This window comes from Hermetia illucens, chromosome 1 (assembly GCF_905115235.1).
Source record: "Hermetia illucens chromosome 1, iHerIll2.2.curated.20191125, whole genome shotgun sequence".
Classification (NCBI taxonomy): Eukaryota; Metazoa; Arthropoda; class Insecta; order Diptera; family Stratiomyidae; genus Hermetia; species Hermetia illucens.
The window spans coordinates 1-22,788 of record NC_051849.1 but is presented as its reverse complement, the minus strand read 5'-3'; the positions used below and the strand labels follow the sequence as shown (position 1 = coordinate 22,788).

At 39.3% G+C, this 22,788-nt stretch overlaps 1 protein-coding gene across 1 annotated transcript; it reads left to right on the top strand.

The window, feature by feature from the left end:
• The first annotated feature begins 1,408 nt into the window (after positions 1-1,408).
• On the top strand, positions 1,409-3,399 carry LOC119646963. The gene is made up of 3 exons (XM_038047664.1): positions 1,409-1,992; positions 2,421-3,081; positions 3,150-3,399. The coding sequence occupies exons 1-3, from the start codon at positions 1,849-1,851 to the stop codon at positions 3,395-3,397; spliced, it is 1,053 nt and encodes a 350-aa protein (XP_037903592.1). The 5' UTR covers positions 1,409-1,848; the 3' UTR covers positions 3,398-3,399.
• Positions 3,400-22,788: the final 19,389 nt, after the last annotated feature.

Genomic DNA, 22,788 nt, shown 5'->3' with positions numbered 1-22,788 from the left:
AAACGTAATACTTTTGAGCTGGGGTACTGTGGTAAACCTCGAAAAGTGTAGTGTGTACATACAGTGACAAAAAAGACTTTGCCATTGTGCTTGTCAAGGAGACAAAAGCAGCCGCAAATAATAATGGTTTCGTTATAATATACCGCATACCGAGAACTTGCCGATGGTCGCGATTTTTCAGATAGCCGGGTCAGGGACATTAGCGGTCGATCCTCATCTATGTTGATAAGCACGGTTCTCAACCGTATAACATATAGTGAAGTTCATTGATCCCCCTAAATACTTGAATTTTTTCTTTTATATGTAGTCTTCTTCCTCAAAATCAATATCAAATTAAAGATGTTTAGTTTCCCGGTAGGACCTAGAGCGAGCTGAAAAACATTTTGAAAATTGTATCACTGCCGCGTAGACATAGCTATTCCCTATTTAGAGCATGTTAGCAATACATATGTTGTCTGGACTTTGGATCATTATTATTTTAAGTGATCATATGACACCTTATATCCTGTGGTGTAGTTGTTCCTAGCGTGCATCTTGTATAACCTGAGTGCTTTCACCATTTAGCAGCACTTCCAAGAATTATTTTCATCTATTTATGACTGCTATTTCGCCAACATGATCGTGGTCTATTTTCCTGGAAAGCAGTTGCCTGCGTAAAATGCGTGGTGAATAGAAATATACTCTTCAACTTGAATGATGTTGCCAACATCCACTTCTTACTACGGCTTCCCTCGTTCAAATTATATTTTCTATGTTAGCTCTGCAAGTTAACCTAATTGATTCTTTAGAAAGCAATTCCGTACAACACAACAATTGGACATTATTATTATGTTGAAGGTTAAAATTACCAGATAGTGCGAAGATTTTTTATATCTTGAAAAAAATATAAGTGAAGTGAAATAACATTTACAAATGAAGTCATGCTAACCTGCCTTCCCCAATTAAATTTCATTCTTTTATCACTTACCAGTACTAAACTCCGTAACGCCGACATCGTAGCCATGTCGCGGAAAGTGCACTCTCGGATCACCGCATCTATGAATAATGAAATCAATTGGAAAGCGAGAAACGGGCACATAAAACGCCTAGTCAAGGGCAGTTTTTAGTTTGGCAGTCCATAAAATGCCGTCGCTTTGGCCGATTTAGCTCGTACTGGGTTTATGTGTCTATGTAATAAAAAACTGTTTGAATCAATTAATAACGAATGCGCTCAACCTTCATTATTGGTTCAATCGCTTGCTAGACGCAGTCAAACAATGGATCACATGGGATCAGATTTGCGTACGTACGCCAGTGGGGCAATTTTAAATATTTGTTTGCAGCTGAAATTTGAATGTGATAACATCGCACGGGTAGTGCACCCACGAACAGGGCTTCTCAAACTGACTGCCTGCGGTGTTGCGGTGTTTGTGTAATGTTTGACAGATCGGCATAGTTTGACAAAAGTGCAACTGGAGTGAATTATTTGGATTGCATCGAAATCACAGCCGCGGGTGTTCCATGCAGATAAGCCAATCAGTGGTCGTGCAACATCGTAACAAGCAATTTCTAGTTTAAATCCGGCAATTATAATTCTGCTGTCAATTAGAGAAACAACACCAGTATTCGCATATTCGTACATTTCCTTTATGGCCTTGTGAATGTGCCCCACGAGTGATTCATTCAAAGTGTAGCTTCAGTTGTTTGCACTTGTTATTACCTTTTCGCCAACGTTCGGCCTATGTTCCGGCAAAAGTCCACAAGCTTAGTATGGAACGATTGAAGAAATATGTGCACATTGGAAATTCCGCTAGGGAGAAATGCCTGCAATGAAGAATCACAAAATCAGCCAGTATCTGAGTCCTAATCATGCGAACAAAAAATCTACTACTTATTTTGTTTGCGATCATTTTAACTAGTCTCATTTTCATCATTCTCAGTCCAGCTGGGCCGCAAAATGACTCTCTGAAAAACATTGTTTCGCAAACACATATGCAACTAAAGGAATTGCAGGTAACTATTTGACAAATCAAAGATATATTATCGTTACCACTGCAATCTCATTCTAGCGCGAGTTAGCAAATAAGGACAATCTTGTCGGCAGAATCTGAGGAAAAAAAGTGTCGTCTTAATTGGATGTTGTATTTTACGTAATTGACGAGCAACTTTTTGCAAATTTGACTTAAGTTTTGATTCCCGTTTTTCATTGCTTTTATTTTGAAAATTTTCAGTAAAGGATTTCACTTATATACTTGTTAGCAAACCGCGCTACCTTTTACATAAAAAGCAAGATAAATTAACTATTTGGATTTTAAGCAGTTTGTTCTATTTATGCTACCCTGCTTAACAGCAGCAGAAAGAGAGTCATATGAACAACCCTTATTGATAATCAGTCTAAACACAATTTCAATTCACGATGTTCAATTTTTCTTTCTCCTCAGGAAAACTTCCGCGCGACACAGGAAAAAAAACTTAATGTTGACTCGAAATATCTATCTTTACTTGGATTTAATGCTCCTATATATAATGGAACGAAGGCGAATTTTTCAATTGTAACATATGTCAGAAGTGGGCAGGCAGCATCTGCAATTCTTTTATCCCAAAATATAGCGGCGAAATTTCCTTTAGAATACTTTTTAATATACGATTTAGGTCTGTCTGAAGACGATGCACATTCTTTGTCTGCCTTTTGCAATAATTCTAAGTGTTCTGTGATTCCGTACGACTTATCGCCTTTCCCATCACATGTTGCTGACGAACGCATGCACGCATATCGCCCCTTGATTATAAAGGATGCATTAACTCGTTCGAAATCCATACTTTTTGCCGAAAACAGCATTCGTATAAAAGGCAGCAGTCGCGAATTCAACGAAATAAAGTCAAAATCACACGGTGTTTTAGGTTGGACAATAGCGAAAGCAGTTTCTACAAGAACACATCCGAAAATGTTTGATTATTTTGAAACGGACTCAAACAGCTTTCTCTTCGTAAGAATGGTTACACTGGATTCGGTTTTTTTCACCGACTCGCACGTCGTCAATAGGAAAATAATGCTACCGTGGATAAAATGTACACTTACGCTCGAATGTATCGATCCAATAGGTGAGTAATTTGAAGTGTGCAGACTAGAAACTCCGAGAAACTTGTGCATTGCAAATTACTATTTTCAGGAGCACAGTCCGCTGGATGTAAATATAACAAGAAACCGCAGTATCGTTATTCGGGATGTCACGCTTATGATGTATCAGCTTTTAATATAGTGCTGGGGCTGACATGGCACCATGAAGAATCGAAGTATTCGCTGCCTGGTGAAAAGAACACCCTTTTCTATCATGAAACTTTAGAGCAAGCTACAAAAATTCTAGAGAATAAGAAGCGTAATAACACTGAAATAGAACATTCGTTTACGGATGAGTAACATTTGGACGTTTTATTTTATCCTTAAGTAGTAGTGGAAGCTAAACTTGTATTTTCCTTGATAACAATGACGGAACGGATCATCTATGCGAGTCATGGAACACCGGCAAGTGAAGTTATGTTTCAAGACAATCTTGCGCTAAAATTATTCATATTCACTTGCAGGCCCATATGTAGAATCTAACAAGTGGTTCAAAGTGATTTGTACACGAGAAAAATTTTGTTCATTGTATTTATTATTATCTGATTGAAATCGTCATCCAAATGACACCACGCCCTTTCATAAGAGCCAATTCAGATTTAATTTAAGATAAGGTTCCTAATATTCTAGAATGTGAAGAATTAGTACCACGATTTTGATGGAATTTTGTTATGTTTGTGAGAGCTGCGGTATCGGCTGCTGCAGGGCGCAAAACTCTTTAAAGCTTGAACTCACTTTCCCTTGCGAAAAATATTTTTCTTCACTTTTGTTCGAAAGTCTTAAAAAAATTGACGACTTTTTGATTAATTCCGGACGCAATGGTGATAAGAGTGAACAGTAAATTGCTTCAAACAATGAGTATCCCATATCAGTCCACTTTGTAGTGAATGAGTGTCTGGGACAAAATATGGTAATAGTGCAAAGCAAGAACTTTATTTAACTTTGCAAAAAAATGACAGAAGTGGAAAAACTATTCCTTCCTGGAATGTGATGATATCATTTGAGTAAGTATATGTCAGCTGTTCTATTTATGCAAGCATTTTATCATGCACAATGCATATGGCGGATTCTACTTTCGCGTAAAAATCACTGGATGGTTAAGCGTACAAATGATTTGGAAAAGAGTATCCACTGGAAGCATATGATTTTATATATATTCTCATTTTCATTTTCAGTAGGGCAACAAGAATATAGACTTATCGGATCCGATATATTCAAACCGCAAAGATACTATAATACACACGTATATAACATCCAGTAATCATCATCATCATCATCAACGGCGCAACAACCGGTATCCGGTCTAGGCCTGCCTTAATAAGGAACTCCAGACATCCCGGTTTTGCGCCGAGGTCCACCAATTCGATATCCCTAAAAGCTGTCTGGCGTCCTGGCCCACGCCATCGCTCCATCGCTCCATCTTAGGCAGGGTCTGCCTCGTCTTCTTTTCCTACCATAGATATTGCCCTTATAGACTTTCCGGGTGGGATCATCTTCATCCATACGGATTAAGTGACCCGCCCACCGTAACCTATTGAGCCGGATTTTATCCACAACCGGACGGTCATGGTATCGCTCATAGATTTCGTCATTGTGTAGGCTACGGAATCGTCCATCGTCCATCCGGCCAAAAATTCTTCGGAGGATTCTTCTCTCGAACGCGGCCAAGAGTTCGCAATTTTTCTTGCTAAGAAGCCAAGTTTCCGAGGAATACATGAGGACTGGCAAGATCATAGTCTTGTACAGTAAGAGCTAACCCTATGGTGAGACGTTTCGAACGGAACAGTCTTTGTAAGCTGAAATAGGCTCTGTTGGTTGACAACAACCGTGCGCGGATTTCATCATCGTAGTTGTTATCGGTTGTGATTTTCGACCCTAGATAGGAGAAATTCTCAACGGTCTCAAAGTTGTATTCCCCTATCCTTATTCTTGTTCGTGCTTGTGTTTGACCAGTGCGCTTTGATGTTGTTGGTTGATTCGTCTTCGGTGCTGACGTTGCCACCATATATTTTGTCTTGCCTTCATTGATGTGCAGCCCAAGATCTCGCGCCGCCTGCTCGATCTGGATGAAGGCAGTTTGTACGTCTCGGGTGGTTCTTCCCATGATGTCGATATCGTCAGCATAGGCCAGTAGTTGGGTGGACTTGAAGAGGATCGTACCCCTCGCATTTACCTCAGCATCACGGATCACTTTCTCGAGGGCCAGGTTAAAGAGGACGCATGATAGCGCATCCCCTTGTCGTAGACCGTTGTTGATGTCGAGTGGTCTTGAGAGTGATCCTGCTGCTTTTATCTGGCCTCGCACATTGGTCAGGGTCAGCCTAGTCAGTCTTATTAATTTCGTCGGGATACCGAATTCTCTCATGGCCGTGTACAGTTCTACCCTGGCTATGCTATCATAGGCGGCTTTAAAGTCGATGAACAGATGGTGCAACTGTTGTCCATATTCCAACAGTTTTTCCATCACTTGCCGCAGAGAGAAAAACTGATCTGTTGCTGATTTGCCTGGAGTGAAGCCTCTTTGGTATGGGCCAATGATGTTCTGGGCGTATGGGGCTATCCGGCCTAGCAAGATAGTGGAGAATATCTTATATATGGTACTCAGCAACGTGATACCTCTATAATTGCTCCACTGTGTGATAACATATACGATCGCCGACGAAAAAATAATATTACTGCCGAGCGTTACTCTCTCTGATATCCCAAGATCCACTATATATTGCGCACGCTACTTTATACTTGATTTTGGAAATAATCAAATGTATTTCCTGCCGTTTTTCCGAAATATATCTGTGTTTGTTTTCTTTCATTCCCGAAATTTACCTGTACAGTGTGTATTATTGAATGTAGATGATGACAACTTTTCCCCTTGCAGCTAGACTCTTTTGAACGTTTCCGTATGCTAGATTTTTGTGAAATATATGTGTACATATTGGAAAAACTTATGACATTCGTATGTACGTACAAGTATGCACTATTATAAGAGTGTTATGCAGACTATGATTGGAAGCGAATATACGTAGATGTTGATAGCTGTTCTGTTGCATTATACAATATAGGAAATATATTTCTACACATGTGGCGAGTATGTACATAACGAGTATTCTTGTATTTCCGTATTCTAATTGAAAGTACATACATACATCATATCCTAGACATGCGTATTTATGCATTATGTATTCCAATTGATCCTTGATGTTGATTTTAAATATGACGACGATGAATAATCAATGGAAACAATTCAACAATTCAATTTTATACAGTAGCGCGATTAATTTTTTTTTTTGGTTTGGGCGACAACTTGCATTCTACATTGCAAGCTGGCTTGACCCGCGACTATCAACCTCTGACCATTTTGTGGATTATTATATCAGTTCTCGTGAAGAGATATCCACGAACTCCAACAGCTGTTACTCTCTTACAAGGTCCCGCTCTTATCGGTACCGGGTCCTTGTCGTTGGCAAGCACTTTTCCGTTGTGTTCTGGCTACAAGCTCATCCTATCAGTTGTTGCTAACACTATCTGCCGTACGGCTGGTGTAGCAGTCTTTAATATTAAAGTGAAGTAGGATCTATTCTTTCATGATATCTGGTTTTTCATATTATTACCAGATATTCATACTGTTGAGTATGATTGTACCGTAGGTGACTGAGACTACTCATATGGGAGCAACTGCTCCTCTCATTTGGATATAGTATGAGCGTCCAATATGGAGGTGCAGCTACATTTCACTGAGAGAGAGATTTCCCTAATGTACTTTATACCTTAAAGTCAGTGAGAGGCTGTTCGTTCCAAATGGGCATCCTTGTATTCGTCGGATCAACCAGGAATTACCTACAAGGCAAACCTATGGCTGGATGATAAATATCGAAGCTCGATGTCCTCCGACATCTTACTTCAAGATCAAATAAAAGTGAAAATAAAAGGAAAGAAGAGAGTAGTGTGAAATGAGAATGCTCCTGATGGGACGAGACTTTGCATGTTGTACTTTGTACTCCAAAGTCAGTGAAGGGCTGGTCACTCCAAATGAGGGGACGCAACCTGAGGCCTTCCCTTCCCTCAACGAAGCGAGAAAACGCCAGCCCGCCGGTGCAACTAAACAGCCAACACCGAGACAACAGCAGCCGAGATCATCTGCTGCAGTGCCGTCTAAAAAGGAGGTATGTCGAAAGATTCCCCCACTAGTAGTTGTTGAGCCATTAACCACCTTCAAAACCATAAAAGATTCCATTGCGCGTGCGCTGATTAAAAAATCAGGTAACTCCCATCAAATTATAACACAAACGCCTGAAGACTACTCTGTAGCGAAAAAAATCCTGGTGGAGAACAAGAACAAGTTCTTCACTTACACCCTCCCTCAGAGAAAACCACAAGCCTCACCGTCAGAGGCCTGGACGCTTCTTTCTCGCCTGCCGAGATTTTAGAAGAACTGAAGGCACAAGGAGCCTCCAGCGCGATGAGTGTCAAGCCTTTCGTCACAACTTGGGCGAAAACCATGAATGTACAGCTAGATCTGTGGCTGGTCACCTTCGACTCCTCGTTCTCGGAGCAACAGATCTCCAGCATCAGAGCGATCCAACTGGCCAATGTTCGTCCGAGTTGTGGCGAGGAGGAATGCTCAAAAACGAGCACCACCCACCCGTCCTATTCCTACTCCTAGGAAAATTGAAAACCCTGCTTTCACGCGGTCATCTGTGTCCTTCGCAGACACCGTGCGGAGCAGAAACCCGTCCACCCCGGCATCCCAACACCCAAAGCCCTCGAACATTTCCAACAACGATTTCCTCGAGTTCGCCAGGTAATCGCAGGAATTCCTGCAAATGTTCAACGCGATGGTCGGTATTTTAACGTCCAATAATGGATGTTAAGATCATCGAGTTGAACATTAACTCAATCATCGGCCGTGCCCGCAGGCAGCTATTTCTTGGCGAGCATAAACCCCACATAGTGCTCCTGTGTGAAACCAGGCTGCACTACAGACATAGACCAATCTTCCCAAATTTCAACCTGTTCAGAACCGACCGTCCTCAATCCAATCCACTAGGCCGAGACACCTGTGGTGGAACGGCCATCCTTATTTCCGACAAATTCCTTACCAAACAACTGTTCCCACCGCCCAATAGCTTCAAATCGATTGAGGTTACCCTTATTTCCTTTGAAACCCAATCCTCCCTGGTCTTCGTAGCTGCTGTCTACTGTCCCGACCAATCCTTTAATACCCATGACATCCGGTCGATCCTATCCTACTGTGCCGCTCAACCGAGAACAAACAAGTCCTGGTTCATAATTATAGGGGGAGACCTCAACGCCAGGCACTCGTCATGGTTCGATGTACGGTCGAACCGGAACGGGGAAACTCTCCACCGTTTCCTAACCACCTCTAATCCCAATATTAACCTCTCCCACTTCAGCCCTGCCCTCCCTTCATTTAATAAAGGGTACTACCATTCCTACCTTGACCACTTCTTAATCAGCAGCAACCTCACCATCAAAACCAATCCCAATACTTATCCCTTCCTGGAAACAGCCCCCGGTATCAGTGACCATGATGCCGTGGTCTTAGAGGTTTCACTCCCCGACAGAGTCACCAGGCCCTCACCCACTTTAGTCCCTGACTTCCAGAAGGCAAACTGGAAACTCATCAACCGCACCCTTAAATCCAGACTTGAACCTCTCCTCCTCATTACCAATGAAACAGTTTCCAACGACACTATAGATTGGACAGTTCGTCAGTACACTGAAGCAATTCAGCAAGTATATGACGAACTGATACCTTCTCGGTCCCTTAACTGCCGCAACCTTATTTCTCTCCCAGAAGATATCCTCGTGGATATCAAGTACAAGCGTACCTTAAGGCGGAGGCTATTTAGGAATAGATACTCTCCGCAATCCTCTCCTCTCCGTAACGCAATCCTTTCCCTTGACAGGTCAATCCGCAATAGGATTTTAACACTCTATACCAACCACCTCCACAAATGCCTCTCCAACATCGAGCTGAACCCTGATACCTTCAGGGAACTCAGGAAAACTTGCCCCTGTCTAGGTAACTCCTCCCAGCAAACCACCATCCTTCCACAGAATATTTCAACTCCCGAAAAGGTGAACACAACTTAGCCGACCACTTCTTTCAAGCGCACCATTGCACCCTCCACATTCGCGATCAACACTTCGAAAGTGTTGTGAGCGAATACATAGAAAAATTCAATCCACACCAACTTTTTACCAACCCAGTCCCAACTTAAACCTATTCACTCAACCCCCGATGAACATGATAATGTTTCTCCCATCCACTTTGTCAGCCCAAGTTCAGTGGAAGCTGTAATTGCAGTCTCCAAGAACAAAAAATCAGTGGGTCTCGACAAAATCCCTTCCATAGTTTTAAAAAAGTGCGCCCCCAACATTTCCACCACACTCTCCTCGATCATCAACCACTGTATCCTCAAAGCTCACTTCCCCACCGAATGGAAAAATGCTCGCATAGTTCCCATCCCAAAAAAGAACCTTAATCCACTCAATCCCGATAGCTACAGGCCTATCTCTATTCTTTCCTCCACCAAAATCTTCGAGCGGATTATCAAATCCCTCATAGACGAGCATTATACTTCCAACAACTCATTATCAGAATTCCAATTCGCCAACCGAACTAAACACTCGGTTGAGCACGCGCTACTTGTCCTCAAGACTGATATCCTCCTGGGTATCAATCGGAGGACACCCACCATAGCCTGTCTTCTTGACCTAAGGAAAGCTTTCGACTCCGTATGGCAATACGGACTCACGTACAAGCTTTCCGAAATCCTCAATTTCCATCTGCACCTCTGTAAGCTAATACTTAGCTTTCTAGATGGGCGGAAATCATTAGTGAGCATCCAGCAGCACCTTTCCTCGTCCTATATTTGCCCCGCCGGCATTCCCCAGGGTTCAGTCTTGTCTGCAACCCTTTTCTTTCTGTTCACCGCAAACATCCCCAAACCACCTTCACACCCGTGTCCCATCCAGATCCTCCAATACGCGGATGACCTAATCATATACACGGCAACCAAAGACATCTCCCGTGGTGAAGCGCGTCTGAATGCTTATTTGGACGAACTTTACCACTATTTCATCCGTTGGAAACTTTCCCTAAATACCGACAAGTGTGAGACCATCGTCCTCCATGGAGACATGAGAATGACACCGAAGATGTGGAGTGACACCAGATCATTATCACTCACAATCCACGACCAGCCCATTCCCACTGTTAAAGAAGTCACCTACCTCGGGGTGACAATGAACTCCCGCCTCTCCCACGTACCTCACATAACGAAGGCACTAGGCCGTGCAACTGGTGCCTTCCGGTCCCTGTATCCTATACTTAAATACAACATCCCGACCCCAAAAAAGGTTAAGCTGTTTTGCTATAAACAGCTCATCCGCCCACTTCTCATCTTCGGCTTCATTTTCTGGTCCGATTGCTCCCGATCCCAAATGGAGCGACTCTGTCTCAGAGAGCGCAGGATATTTCCCCACTGCGCCAACATCTTTAAGAACGAGGACCGCTCCAATTACATTTTCAACTAGATCCTCTATGAATCCCGCCAAACCCCACGCATCGACGCCTTCCTTGCTCGTCTTGCCCTCAACTTCCTGGCCAAGTGCTAAGCTCATCCCAATCCTTTTCTCGCCAATGCCATGCAGATCGAGTTCATTGAAGATAACCTACTCCGGACTCATCTGTTCCCCCAGATCCTTTTATCCCTCCAGTCCCAGAACCGTCTGTTCGATTCCCTAGGTAGAGTAGTCTTCTACACAGCCAATTTCTCCGACTCCCAATTTTTTAAACCTTCCCATCATTAGCACCCCTCCCAGCATCTAATTCCCATCCCTCTCCCGCATGCCTCCCATCCTACCCCAGTCCTTTTCCCTCCTAGTCCCATCCCGTTTTTATATATGCTCAACGAGTGCAGGTTTTTTTCGACTTTTCCTCCAAAATGAAATGTTAATATCTTTTTGTTTTCACATAACCTTTTTAGTAATAAGTTAGTTTAAGCTTCATGTTGTTCCTTAGATTAAGTTTAACTGTTAAGGTAGTCCCTAAGTTAGCTATAAGCGTTTATAATCAATATTTCTAGATAATAAAAAATTGTTGTTTTGCGGAAAAAAATTGTTGTTTTGAGGTGAGTGACCCAGTTTTATGTTAGATGTTGATCCCATTCCCTAATCCACCCGAATTTCCTAAACTTTCTAACCCTAATGCGTCTGAGAGCAAGTGTATAGTCTGTGATTTGATGATGACGAAAATGGAGGAAAAGATGAAAAATCACTTTTCGAGGATTTAAATGTTAATTTCTCGTTAAGTACTTGCAAAATAATGAAAAGGAACCTGATTTGTGATCTTGAGATCTGAGGGTATCAGCGTCTGAGAGCAAGTGTATAGCCTGTGATTTGATGATGACGAAAATGGAGGAAAAGCTGAAAAATCACTTTTCCAGGATTTAAATGTTAATTTCTCGTTAAGTACTTGCAAAATAATGAAAAGGAACCTGATTTGTGATCTTGAGATCTGAGGGTATCAGCGTCTGAGAGCAAGTGTATAGCCTGTGATTTGATGATGACGAAAATGGAGGAAAAGCTGAAAAATCACTTTTCCAGGATTTAAATGTTAATTTCTCGTTAAGTACTTGCAAAATAATGAAAAGGAACCTGATTTGTGATCTTGAGATCTGAGGGTATCAGCGTCTGAGAGCAAGTGTATAGTCTGTGATTTGATGATGACGAAAATGGAGGAAAAGCTGAAAAATCACTTTTCCAGGATTTAAATGTTAATTTCTCGTTAAGTACTTGCAAAATAATGAAAATGAACCTAATTTGGGATCTTGAGATCTGAGGGTATCAGCGTCTGAGAGCAAGTGTATAGCCTGTGATTTGATGATGACGAAAATCGAGGAAAAGCTGAAAAATCACTTTTCCAGGATTTAAATGTTAATTTCTCGTTAAGTACTTGCAAAATAATGAAAATGAACCTAATTTGGGATCTTGAGATCTGAGGGTATCAGCGTCTGAGAGCAAGTGTATAGCCTGTGATTTGATGATGACGAAAATCGAGGAAAAGCTGAAAAATCACTTTTCGAGGATTTAAATGTTAATCTCTCGTTAAGTACTTGCAAAATAATGAAAAGGAACCTGATATGTGATCTTGAGATCTGAGGGTATCAGCGTCTGAGAGCAAGTGTATAGCCTGTGATTTGATGACGACGAAAATGGAGGAAAAGCTGAAAAATCACTTTTCCAGGATTTAAATGTTAATTTCTCGTTAAGTACTTGCAAAATAATGAAAATGAACCTAATTTGGGATCTTGAGATCTGAGGGTATCAGCGTCTGAGAGCAAGTGTATAGCCTGTGATTTGATGATGACGAAAATCGAGGAAAAGCTGAAAAATCACTTTTCGAGGATTTAAATGTTAATTTCTCGTTAAGTACTTGCAAAATAATGAAAATGAACCTAATTTGGGATCTTGAGATCTGAGGGTATCAGCGTCTGAGAGCAAGTGTATAGTCTGTGATTTGATGATGACGAAAATGGAGGAAAAGCTGAAAAATCACTTTTCGAGGATTTAAATGGTAATTTCTCGTTAAGTACTTGCAAAATAATGAAAACGAACCTAATTTGTGATCTTGAGATCTGAGGGTATCAGCGTCTGAGAGCAAGTGTATAGTCTGTGATTTGATGGTGACGAAAATGGACGAAAAGCTAAAAAGTCACTTTTCGAGGATTTAAATGGTAATTTCTCGTGAAGTACTTGCAAAATAATGACAACGAACCTGATTTGTGATCTTGAGATCTGAGGGTATCAGCGTCTGAGAGCAAGTGTATAGCCTGTGATTTGATGATGACGAAAATGGAGGAAAAGCTGAAAAATCACTTTTCCAGGATTTAAATGTTAATTTCTCGTTAAGTACTTGCAAAATAATGAAAAGGAACCTGATTTGTGATCTTGAGATCTGAGGGTATCAGCGTCTCAGACCAAGTGTATAGCCTGTAATTTGATGATGACGAAAATGGAGGAAAAGCTGGAAAATCACTTTTCCAGGATTTAAATGTTAATTTCTCGTTAAGTACTTGCAAAATATTGAAAAGGAACCTGATTTGTGATCTTGAGATCTGAGGGTATCAGCGTCTGAGAGCAAGTGTATAGCCTGTGATTTGATGATGACGAAAATGGAGGAAAAGCTGAAAAATCACTTTTCCAGGATTTAAATGTTAATTTCTCGTTAAGTACTTGCAAAATAATGAAAAGGAACCTGATTTGTGATCTTGAGATCTGAGGGTATCAGCGTCTGAGAGCAAGTGTATAGCCTGTGATTTGATGATGACGAAAATGGAGGAAAAGCTGAAAAATCACTTTTCCAGGATTTAAATGTTAATTTCTCGTTAAGTACTTGCAAAATAATGAAAACGAACCTGATTTGTGATCTTGAGATCTGAGGGTATCAGCGTCTGAGAGCAAGTGTATAGCCTGTGATTTGATGATGACGAAAATGGAGGAAAAGCTGAAAAATCACTTTTCCAGGATTTAAATGCTAATTTCTCGTTAAGTACTTGCAAAATAATGAAAAGGAACCTGATTTGTGATCTTGAGATCTGAGGATATCAGCGTCTGAGAGCAAGTGTATAGCCTGTGATTTGATGATGACGAAAATGGAGGAAAAGCTGAAAAATCACTTTTCCAGGATTTAAATGTTAATTTCTCGTTAAGTACTTGCAAAATAATGAAAAGGAACCTGATTTGTGATTTTGAGATCTGAGGGTATCAGCGTCTCAGAGCAAGTGTATAGCCTGTGACTTGATGATGACGAAAATGGAGGAAAAGCTGAAAAATCACTTTTCCAGGATTTAAATGTTAATTTCTCGTTAAGTACTTGCAAAATAATGAAAAGGAACCTGATTTGTGATCTTGAGATCTGAGGGTATCAGCGTCTGAGAGCAAGTGTATAGCCTGTGATTTGATGATGACGAAAATGGAGGAAAAGCTGAAAAATCACTTTTCCAGGATTTAAATGTTAATTTCTCGTTAAGTACTTGCAAAATAATGAAAAGGAATCTGATTTGTGATCTTGAGATCTGAGGGTATCAGCGTCTGAGAGCAAGTGTATAGCCTGTGATTTGATGATGACGAAAATGGAGGAAAAGCTGAAAAATCACTTTTCCAGGATTTAAATGTTAATTTCTCGTTAAGTACTTGCAAAATAATGAAAAGGAACCTGATTTATGATCTTGAGATCTGAGGGTATCAGCGTCTCAGAGCAAGTGTATAGCCTGTGATTTGATGATGACGAAAATGGAGGAAAAGCTGGAAAATCACTTTTCCAGGATTTAAATGTTAATTTCTCGTTAAGTACTTGCAAAATATTGAAAAGGAACCTGATTTGTGATCTTGAGATCTGAGGGTATCAGCGTCTGAGAGCAAGTGTATAGCCTGTGATTTGATGATGACGAAAATGGAGGAAAAGCTGAATAATCACTTTTCCAGGATTTAAATGTTAATTTCTCGTTAAGTACTTGCAAAACAATGAAAAGGAACCTGATTTGTGATCTTGAGATCTGAGGGTATCAGCGTGTATAGCCTGTGATTTGATGATGACGAAAATGGAGGAAAAGCTGAAAAATCACTTTTCCAGGATTTAAATGTTAATTTCTCGTTAAGTACTTGCAAAATAATGAAAAGGAACCTGATTTGTGATCTTGAGATCTGAAGGTATCAGCGTCTGAGAGCAAGTGTATAGCCTGTGATTTGATGATGACGAAAATGGAGGAAAAGCTGAATAATCACTTTTCCAGGATTTAAATGTTAATTTCTCGTTAAGTACTTGCAAAATAATGAAAAGGAACCTGATTTGTGATCTTGAGATCTGAGGGTATCAGCGTCTGAGAGCAAGTGTATAGCCTGTGATTTGATGATGACGAAAATGGAGGAAAAGCTGAAAAATCACTTTTCCAGGATTTAAATGTTAATTTCTCGTTAAGTACTTGCAAAATAATGAAAAGGAACCTGATTTGTGATCTTGAGATCTGAGGATATCAGCGTCTGAGAGCAAGTGTATAGCCTGTGATTTGATGATGACGAAAATGGAGGAAAAGCTGAAAAATCACTTTTCCAGGATTTAAATGTTAATTTCTCGTTAAGTACTTGCAAAATAATGAAAAGGAACCTGATTTGTGATCTTGAGATCTGAGGATATCAGCGTCTGAGAGCAAGTGTATAGCCTGTGATTTGATGATGACGAAAATCGAGGAAAAGCTGAAAAATCACTTTTCCAGGATTTAAATGTTAATTTCTCGTTAAGTACTTGCAAAATAATGAAAACGAACCTGATTTGTGATCTTGAGATCTGAGGGTATCAGCGTCTGAGAGCAAGTGTATAGCCTGTGATTTGATGATGACGAAAATGGAGGAAAAGCTGAAAAATCACTTTTCCAGGATTTAAATGCTAATTTCTCGTTAAGTACTTGCAAAATAATGAAAAGGAACCTGATTTGTGATCTTGAGATCTGAGGGTATCAGCGTCTGAGAGCAAGTGTATAGCCTGTGATTTGATGATGACGAAAATGGAGGAAAAGCTGAAAAATCACTTTTCCAGGATTTAAATGTTAATTTCTCGTTAAGTACTTGCAAAATAATGAAAAGGAATCTGATTTGTGATCTTGAGATCTGAGGGTATCAGCGTCTCAGAGCAAGTGTATAGCCTGTGATTTGATGATGACGAAAATGGAGGAAAAGCTGAAAAATCACTTTTCCAGGATTTAAATGTTAATTTCTCGTTAAGTACTTGCAAAATAATGAAAAGGAACCTGATTTGTGATCTTGAGATCTGAGGGTATCAGCGTGTATAGCCTGTGATTTGATGATGACGAAAATGGAGGAAAAGCTGAAAAATCACTTTTCCATGATTTAAATGTTAATTCTCGTTAAGTACTTGCAAAATAATGAAAAGGAACCTGATTTGTGATCTTGAGATCTGAGGGTATCAGCGTCTCAGAGCAAGTGTATAGCCTGTGATTTGATGATGACGAAAATGGAGGAAAAGCTGAAAAATCACTTTTCCAGGATTTAAATGTTAATTTCTCGTTAAGTACTTGCAAAATAATGAAAAGGAATCTGATTTGTGATCTTGAGATCTGAGGGTATCAGCGTCTGAGAGCAAGTGTATAGCCTGTGATTTGATGATGACGAAAATGGAGGAAAAGCTGAAAAATCACTTTTCCAGGATTTAAATGTTAATTTCTCGTTAAGTACTTGCAAAATAATGAAAAGGAACCTGATTTATGATCTTGAGATCTGAGGGTATCAGCGTCTCAGAGCAAGTGTATAGCCTGTGATTTGATGATGACGAAAATGGAGGAAAAGCTGGAAAATCACTTTTCCAGGATTTAAATGTTAATTTCTCGTTAAGTACTTGCAAAATATTGAAAAGGAACCTGATTTGTGATCTTGAGATCTGAGGGTATCAGCGTCTGAGAGCAAGTGTATAGCCTGTGATTTGATGATGACGAAAATGGAGGAAAAGCTGAAAAATCACTTTTCCAGGATTTAAATGTTAATTTCTCGTTAAGTACTTGCAAAATAATGAAAAGGAACCTGATTTGTTATCTTGAGATCTGAAGGCATCAGCGTCTGAGAGCAAGTGTATAGCCTGTGATTTGATGATGACGAAAATGGAGGAAAAGCTGAATAATCACTTTTCCAGGATTTAAATGTTAATTTCTCGTTAAGTACTTGCAAAATAATGAAAAGGAACCTGATTTGTGATCTTGAGATCTGAGGGTATCAGCGTCTGAGAGCAAGTGTATAGCCTGTGATTTGATGATGACGAAAATGGAGGAAAAGCTGAAAAATCACTTTTCCAGGATTTAAATGCTAATTTCTCGTTAAGTACTTGCAAAATAATGAAAAGGAACCTGATTTGTGATCTTGAGATCTGAGGGTATCAGCGTCTGAGAGCAAGTGTATAGCCTGTGATTTGACGATGACGAAAATGGAGGAAAAGCTGAAAAATCACTTTTCCAGGATTTAAATGTTAATTTCTCGTTAAGTACTTGCAAAATAATGAAAAGGAATCTGATTTGTGATCTTGAGATCTGAGGGTATCAGCGTCTGAGAGCAAGTGTATAGCCTGTGATTTGATGATGACGAAAATGGAGGAAAAGCTGAAAAATCACTTTTCCAGGATTTAAATGTTAATTTCTCGTTAAGTACTTGCAAAATAATGAAAAGGAACCTGATTTGTGATCTTGAGATCTGAGGGTATCAGCGTCTCAGAGCAAGTGTATAGCCTGTGACTTGATGATGACGAAAATGGAGGGAAAGCTGAAAAATCACTTTTCCAGGATTTAAATGTTAATTTCTCGTTAAGTACTTGCAAAACAATGAAAAGGAACCTGATTTGTGATCTTGAGATCTGAGGGTATCAGCGTCTGAGAGAAAGTGTATAGTTTGTGATTTGATGGTGACGAAAATGGAGGAAAAGCTGAAAAATCATTTTTCGAGGATTTAAATGTTAATTTCTCATTAAGTACTTGCAAAATAATGAAAAGGAACCTGATTTGTGATCTTGAGATCTGAGGGTATCAGCGTCTGGGAGCAAGTGTATAGTCTGTGATTTGATAATGACGAAAATGGAGGAAAAGCTGAAAAATCACTTTTCCAGGATTTAAATGTTAATTTCTCGTTAAGTACTTGCAAAACAATGAAAAGGAACCTGATTTGTGATCTTGAGATCTGAGGGTATCAGCGTGTATAGCCTGTGATTTGATGATGACGAAAATGGAGGAAAAGCTGAAAAATCACTTTTCCAGGATTTAAATGTTAATTTCTCGTTAAGTACTTGCAAAATAATGAAAAGGAATCTGATTTGTGATCTTGAGATCTGAGGGTATCAGCGTCTCAGAGCAAGTGTATAGCCTGTGACTTGATGATGACGAAAATGGAGGAAAAGCTGAAAAATCATGATTTGTGATCTTGAGATCTGAGGGTATCAGCGTCTGAGAGAAAGTGTATAGTTTGTGATTTGATGGTGACGAAAATGGAGGAAAAGCTGAAAAATCACTTTTCGAGGATTTAAATGTTAATTTCTCATTAAGTACTTGCAAAATAATGAAAAGGAACCTGATTTGTGATCTTGAGATCTGAGGGTATCAGCGTCTGAGAGCAAGTGTATAGTCTGTGATTTGATAATGACGAAAATGGAGGAAAAGCTGAAAAATCACTTTTCCAGGATTTAAATGTTAATTTCTCGTTAAGTACTTGCAAAACAATGAAAAGGAACCTGATTTGTGATCTTGAGATCTGAGGGTATCAGCGTCTGAGAGCAAGTGTATAGTCTGTGATTTGATGATGACGAAAATGGAGGAAAAGCTGAAAAATCACTTCTCGAGGATTTAAATGGTAATTTCTCGTTAAGTACTTGCAAAATAATGAAAAGGAACCTGATTTGTGATCTTGAGATCTGAGGGTATCAGCGTCTCAGAGCAAGTGTATAGCCTGTGATTTGATGATGACGAAAATGGAGGAAAAGCTGGAAAATCACTTTTCCAGGATTTAAATGTTAATTTCTCGTTAAGTACTTGCAAAATATTGAAAAGGAACCTGATTTGTGATCTTGAGATCTGAGGGTATCAGCGTCTGAGAGCAAGTGTATAGCCTGTGATTTGATGATGACGAAAATGGAGGAAAAGCTGAAAAATCACTTTTCCAGGATTTAAATGTTAATTTCTCGTTAAGTACTTGCAAAATAATGAAAAGGAACCTGATTTGTGATCTTGAGATCTGAGGGTATCAGCGTCTGAGAGCAAGTGTATAGCCTGTGATTTGATGGTGACGAAAATGGAGGAAAAGCTGAAAAATCACTTTTCCAGGATTTAAATGTTAATTTCTCGTTAAGTACTTGCAAAATAATGAAAACGAACCTGATTTGTGATCTTGAGATCTGAGGGTATCAGCGTCTGAGAGCAAGTGTATAGCCTGTGATTTGATGATGACGAAAATGGAGGAAAAGCTGAAAAATCACTTTTCCAGGATTTAAATGTTAATTTCTCGTTAAGTACTTGCAAAATAATGAAAAGGAACCTGATTTGTGATCTTGAGATCTGAGGGTATCAGCGTCTCAGAGCAAGTGTATAGCCTGTGATTTGATGATGACGAAAATGGAGGAAAAGCTGAAAAATCACTTTTCCAGGATTTAAATGTTAATTTCTCGTTAAGTACTTGCAAAATAATGAAAAGGAATCTGATTTGTGATCTTGAGATCTGAGGGTATCAGCGTCTGAGAGCAAGTGTATAGCCTGTGATTTGATGATGACGAAAATGGAGGAAAAGCTGAAAAATCACTTTTCCAGGATTTAAATGTTAATTTCTCGTTAAGTACTTGCAAAATAATGAAAAGGAACCTGATTTGTGATCTTGAGATCTGAGGGTATCAGCGTGTATAGCCTGTGATTTGATGATGACGAAAATGGAGGAAAAGCTGAAAAATCACTTTTCCAGGATTTAAATGTTAATTTCTCGTTAAGTACTTGCAAAATAATGAAAAGGAACCTGATTTGTGATCTTGAGATCTGAGGGTATCAGCGTCTCAGAGCAAGTGTATAGCCTGAGACTTGATGATGACGAAAATGGAGGAAAAGCTGAAAAATCACTTTTCCAGGATTTAAATGTTAATTTCTCGTTAAGTACTTGCAAAATAATGAAAAGGAACCTGATTTGTGATCTTGAGATCTGAGGGTATCAGCGTCTGAGAGCAAGTGTATAGCCTGTGATTTGATGATGACGAAAATGGAGGAAAAGCTGAAAAATCACTTTTCCAGGATTTAAATGTTAATTTCTCGTTAAGTACTTGCAAAATAATGAAAACGAACCTGATTTGTGATCTTGAGATCTGAGGGTATCAGCGTCTCAGAGCAAGTGTATAGCCTGTGATTTGATGATGACGAAAATGGAGGAAAAGCTGAAAAATCACTTTTCCAGGATTTAAATGCTAATTTCTCGTTAAGTACTTGCAAAATAATGAAAAGGAACCTGATTTGTGATCTTGAGATCTGAGGGTATCAGCGTCTGAGAGCAAGTGTATAGCCTGTGATTTGATGATGACGAAAATGGAGGAAAAGCTGAAAAATCACTTTTCCAGGATTTAAATGTTAATTTCTCGTTAAGTACTTGCAAAATAATGAAAAGGAATCTGATTTGTGATCTTGAGATCTGAGGGTATCAGCGTCTGAGAGCAAGTGTATAGTCTGTGATTTGATAATGACGAAAATGGAGGAAAAGCTGAAAAATCACTTTTCCAGGATTTAAATGTTAATTTCTCGTTAAGTACTTGCAAAACAATGAAAAGGAACCTGATTTGTGATCTTGAGATCTGAGGGTATCAGCGTCTGAGAGCAAGTGTATAGTCTGTGATTTGATGATGACGAAAATGGAGGAAAAGCTGAAAAATCACTTTTCGAGGATTTAAATGGTAATTTCTCGTTAAGTACTTGCAAAATAATGACAACGAACCTGATTTGTGATCTTGAGATCTGAGGGTGTCAGCGTCTGAGAGCAAGTGTATAGCCTGTGATTTGATGATGACGAAAATGGAGGAAAAGCTGAAAAATCACTTTTCCAGGATTTAAATGTTAATTTCTCGTTAAGTACTTGCAAAATAATGAAAAGGAACCTGATTTGTGATCTTGAGATCTGAGGGTATCAGCGTCTCAGAGCAAGTGTATAGCCTGTGATTTGATGATGAAGAAAATGGAGGAAAAGCTGGAAAATCACTTTTCCAGGATTTAAATGTTAATTTCTCGTTAAGTACTTGCAAAATATTGAAAAGGAACCTGATTTGTGATCTTGAGATCTGAGGGTATCAGCGTCTGAGAGCAAGTGTATAGCCTGTGATTTGATGATGACGAAAATGGAGGAAAAGCTGAAAAATCACTTTTCCAGGATTTAAATGTTAATTTCTCGTTAAGTACTTGCAAAATAATGAAAAGGAACCTGATTTGTGATCTTGAGATCTGAGGGTATCAGCGTCTGAGAGCAAGTGTATAGCCTGTGATTTGATGATGACGAAAATGGAGGAAAAGCTGAAAAATCACTTTTCCAGGATTTAAATGTTAATTTCTCGTTAAGTACTTGCAAAATAATGAAAACGAACCTGATTTGTGATCTTGAGATCTGAGGGTATCAGCGTCTCAGAGCAAGTGTATAGCCTGTGATTTGATGATGACGAAAATGGAGGAAAAGCTGAAAAATCACTTTTCCAGGATTTAAATGTTAATTTCTCGTTAAGTACTTGCAAAATAATGAAAAGGAACCTGATTTATGATCTTGAGATCTGAGGGTATCAGCGTCTCAGAGCAAGTGTATAGCCTGTGATTTGATGATGATGAAAATGGAGGAAAAGCTGGAAAATCACTTTTCCAGGATTTAAATGTTAATTTCTCGTTAAGTACTTGCAAAATATTGAAAAGGAACCTGATTTGTGATCTTGAGATCTGAGGGTGTCAGCGTCTGAGAGCAAGTGTATAGCCTGTGATTTGATGATGACGAAAATGGAGGAAAAGCTGAAAAAATCACTTTTCCAGGATTTAAATGTTAATTTCTCGTTAAGTACTTGCAAAATAATGAAAAGGAACCTGATTTGTGATCTTGAGATCTGAAGGTATCAGCGTCTGAGAGCAAGTGTATAGCCTGTGATTTGATGATGACGAAAATGGAGGAAAAGCTGAATAATCACTTTTCCAGGATTTAAATGTTAATTTCTCGTTAAGTACTTGCAAAATAATGAAAAGGAACCTGATTTGTGATCTTGAGATCTGAGGGTATCAGCGTCTGAGAGCAAGTGTATAGCCTGTGATTTGATGATGACGAAAATGGAGGAAAAGCTGAAAAATCACTTTTCCAGGATTTAAATGTTAATTTCTCGTTAAGTACTTGGAAAATAATGAAAAGTAACCTGATTTGTGATCTTGAGATCTGAGGATATCAGCGTCTGAGAGCAAGTGTATAGCCTGTGATTTGATGATGACGAAAATAGAGGAAAATCTGAAAAATCACTTTTCCAGGATTTAAATGTTAATTTCTCGTTAAGTACTTGCAAAATAATGAAAAGGAACCTGATTTGTGATCTTGAGATCTGAGGGTATCAGCGTCTGAGAGCAAGTGTATAGCCTGTGATTTGATGATGACGAAAATGGAGGAAAAGCTGAAAAATCACTTTTCCAGGATTTAAATGTTAATTTCTCGTTAAGTACTTGCAAAATAATGAAAAGGAACCTGATTTGTGATCTTGAGATCTGAGGGTATCAGCGTCTCAGAGCAAGTGTATAGCCTGTGATTTGATGATGACGAAAATGGAGGAAAAGCTGGAAAATCACTTTTCCAGGATTTAAATGTTAATTTCTCGTTAAGTACTTGCAAAATATTGAAAAGGAACTTGATTTGTGATCTTGAGATCTGAGGGTATCAGCGTCTGAGAGCAAGTGTATAGCCTGTGATTTGATGATGACGAAAATGGAGGAAAAGCTGAAAAATCACTTTTCCAGGATTTAAATGTTAATTTCTCGTTAAGTACTTGCAAAATAATGAAAAGGAACCTGATTTGTGATCTTGAGATCTGAGGGTATCAGCGTCTGAGAGCAAGTGTATAGCCTGTGATTTGATGATGACGAAAT

What these genes read in the sequence shown, in the direction of transcription:
- LOC119646963 (XM_038047664.1), top strand. Translation starts at nt 1,849, where the DNA reads ATGCGAACAAAAAATCTACTACTTATTTTGTTTGCGATCATTTTAACT. An exon ending in TGCAACTAAAGGAATTGCAG is followed by an intron (nt 1,993 to 2,420) that starts GTAACTATTTGA and finishes CTTTCTCCTCAG; the next exon opens with GAAAACTTCCGCGCGACACA. An exon ending in CGAATGTATCGATCCAATAG is followed by an intron (nt 3,082 to 3,149) that starts GTGAGTAATTTG and finishes TACTATTTTCAG; the next exon opens with GAGCACAGTCCGCTGGATGT.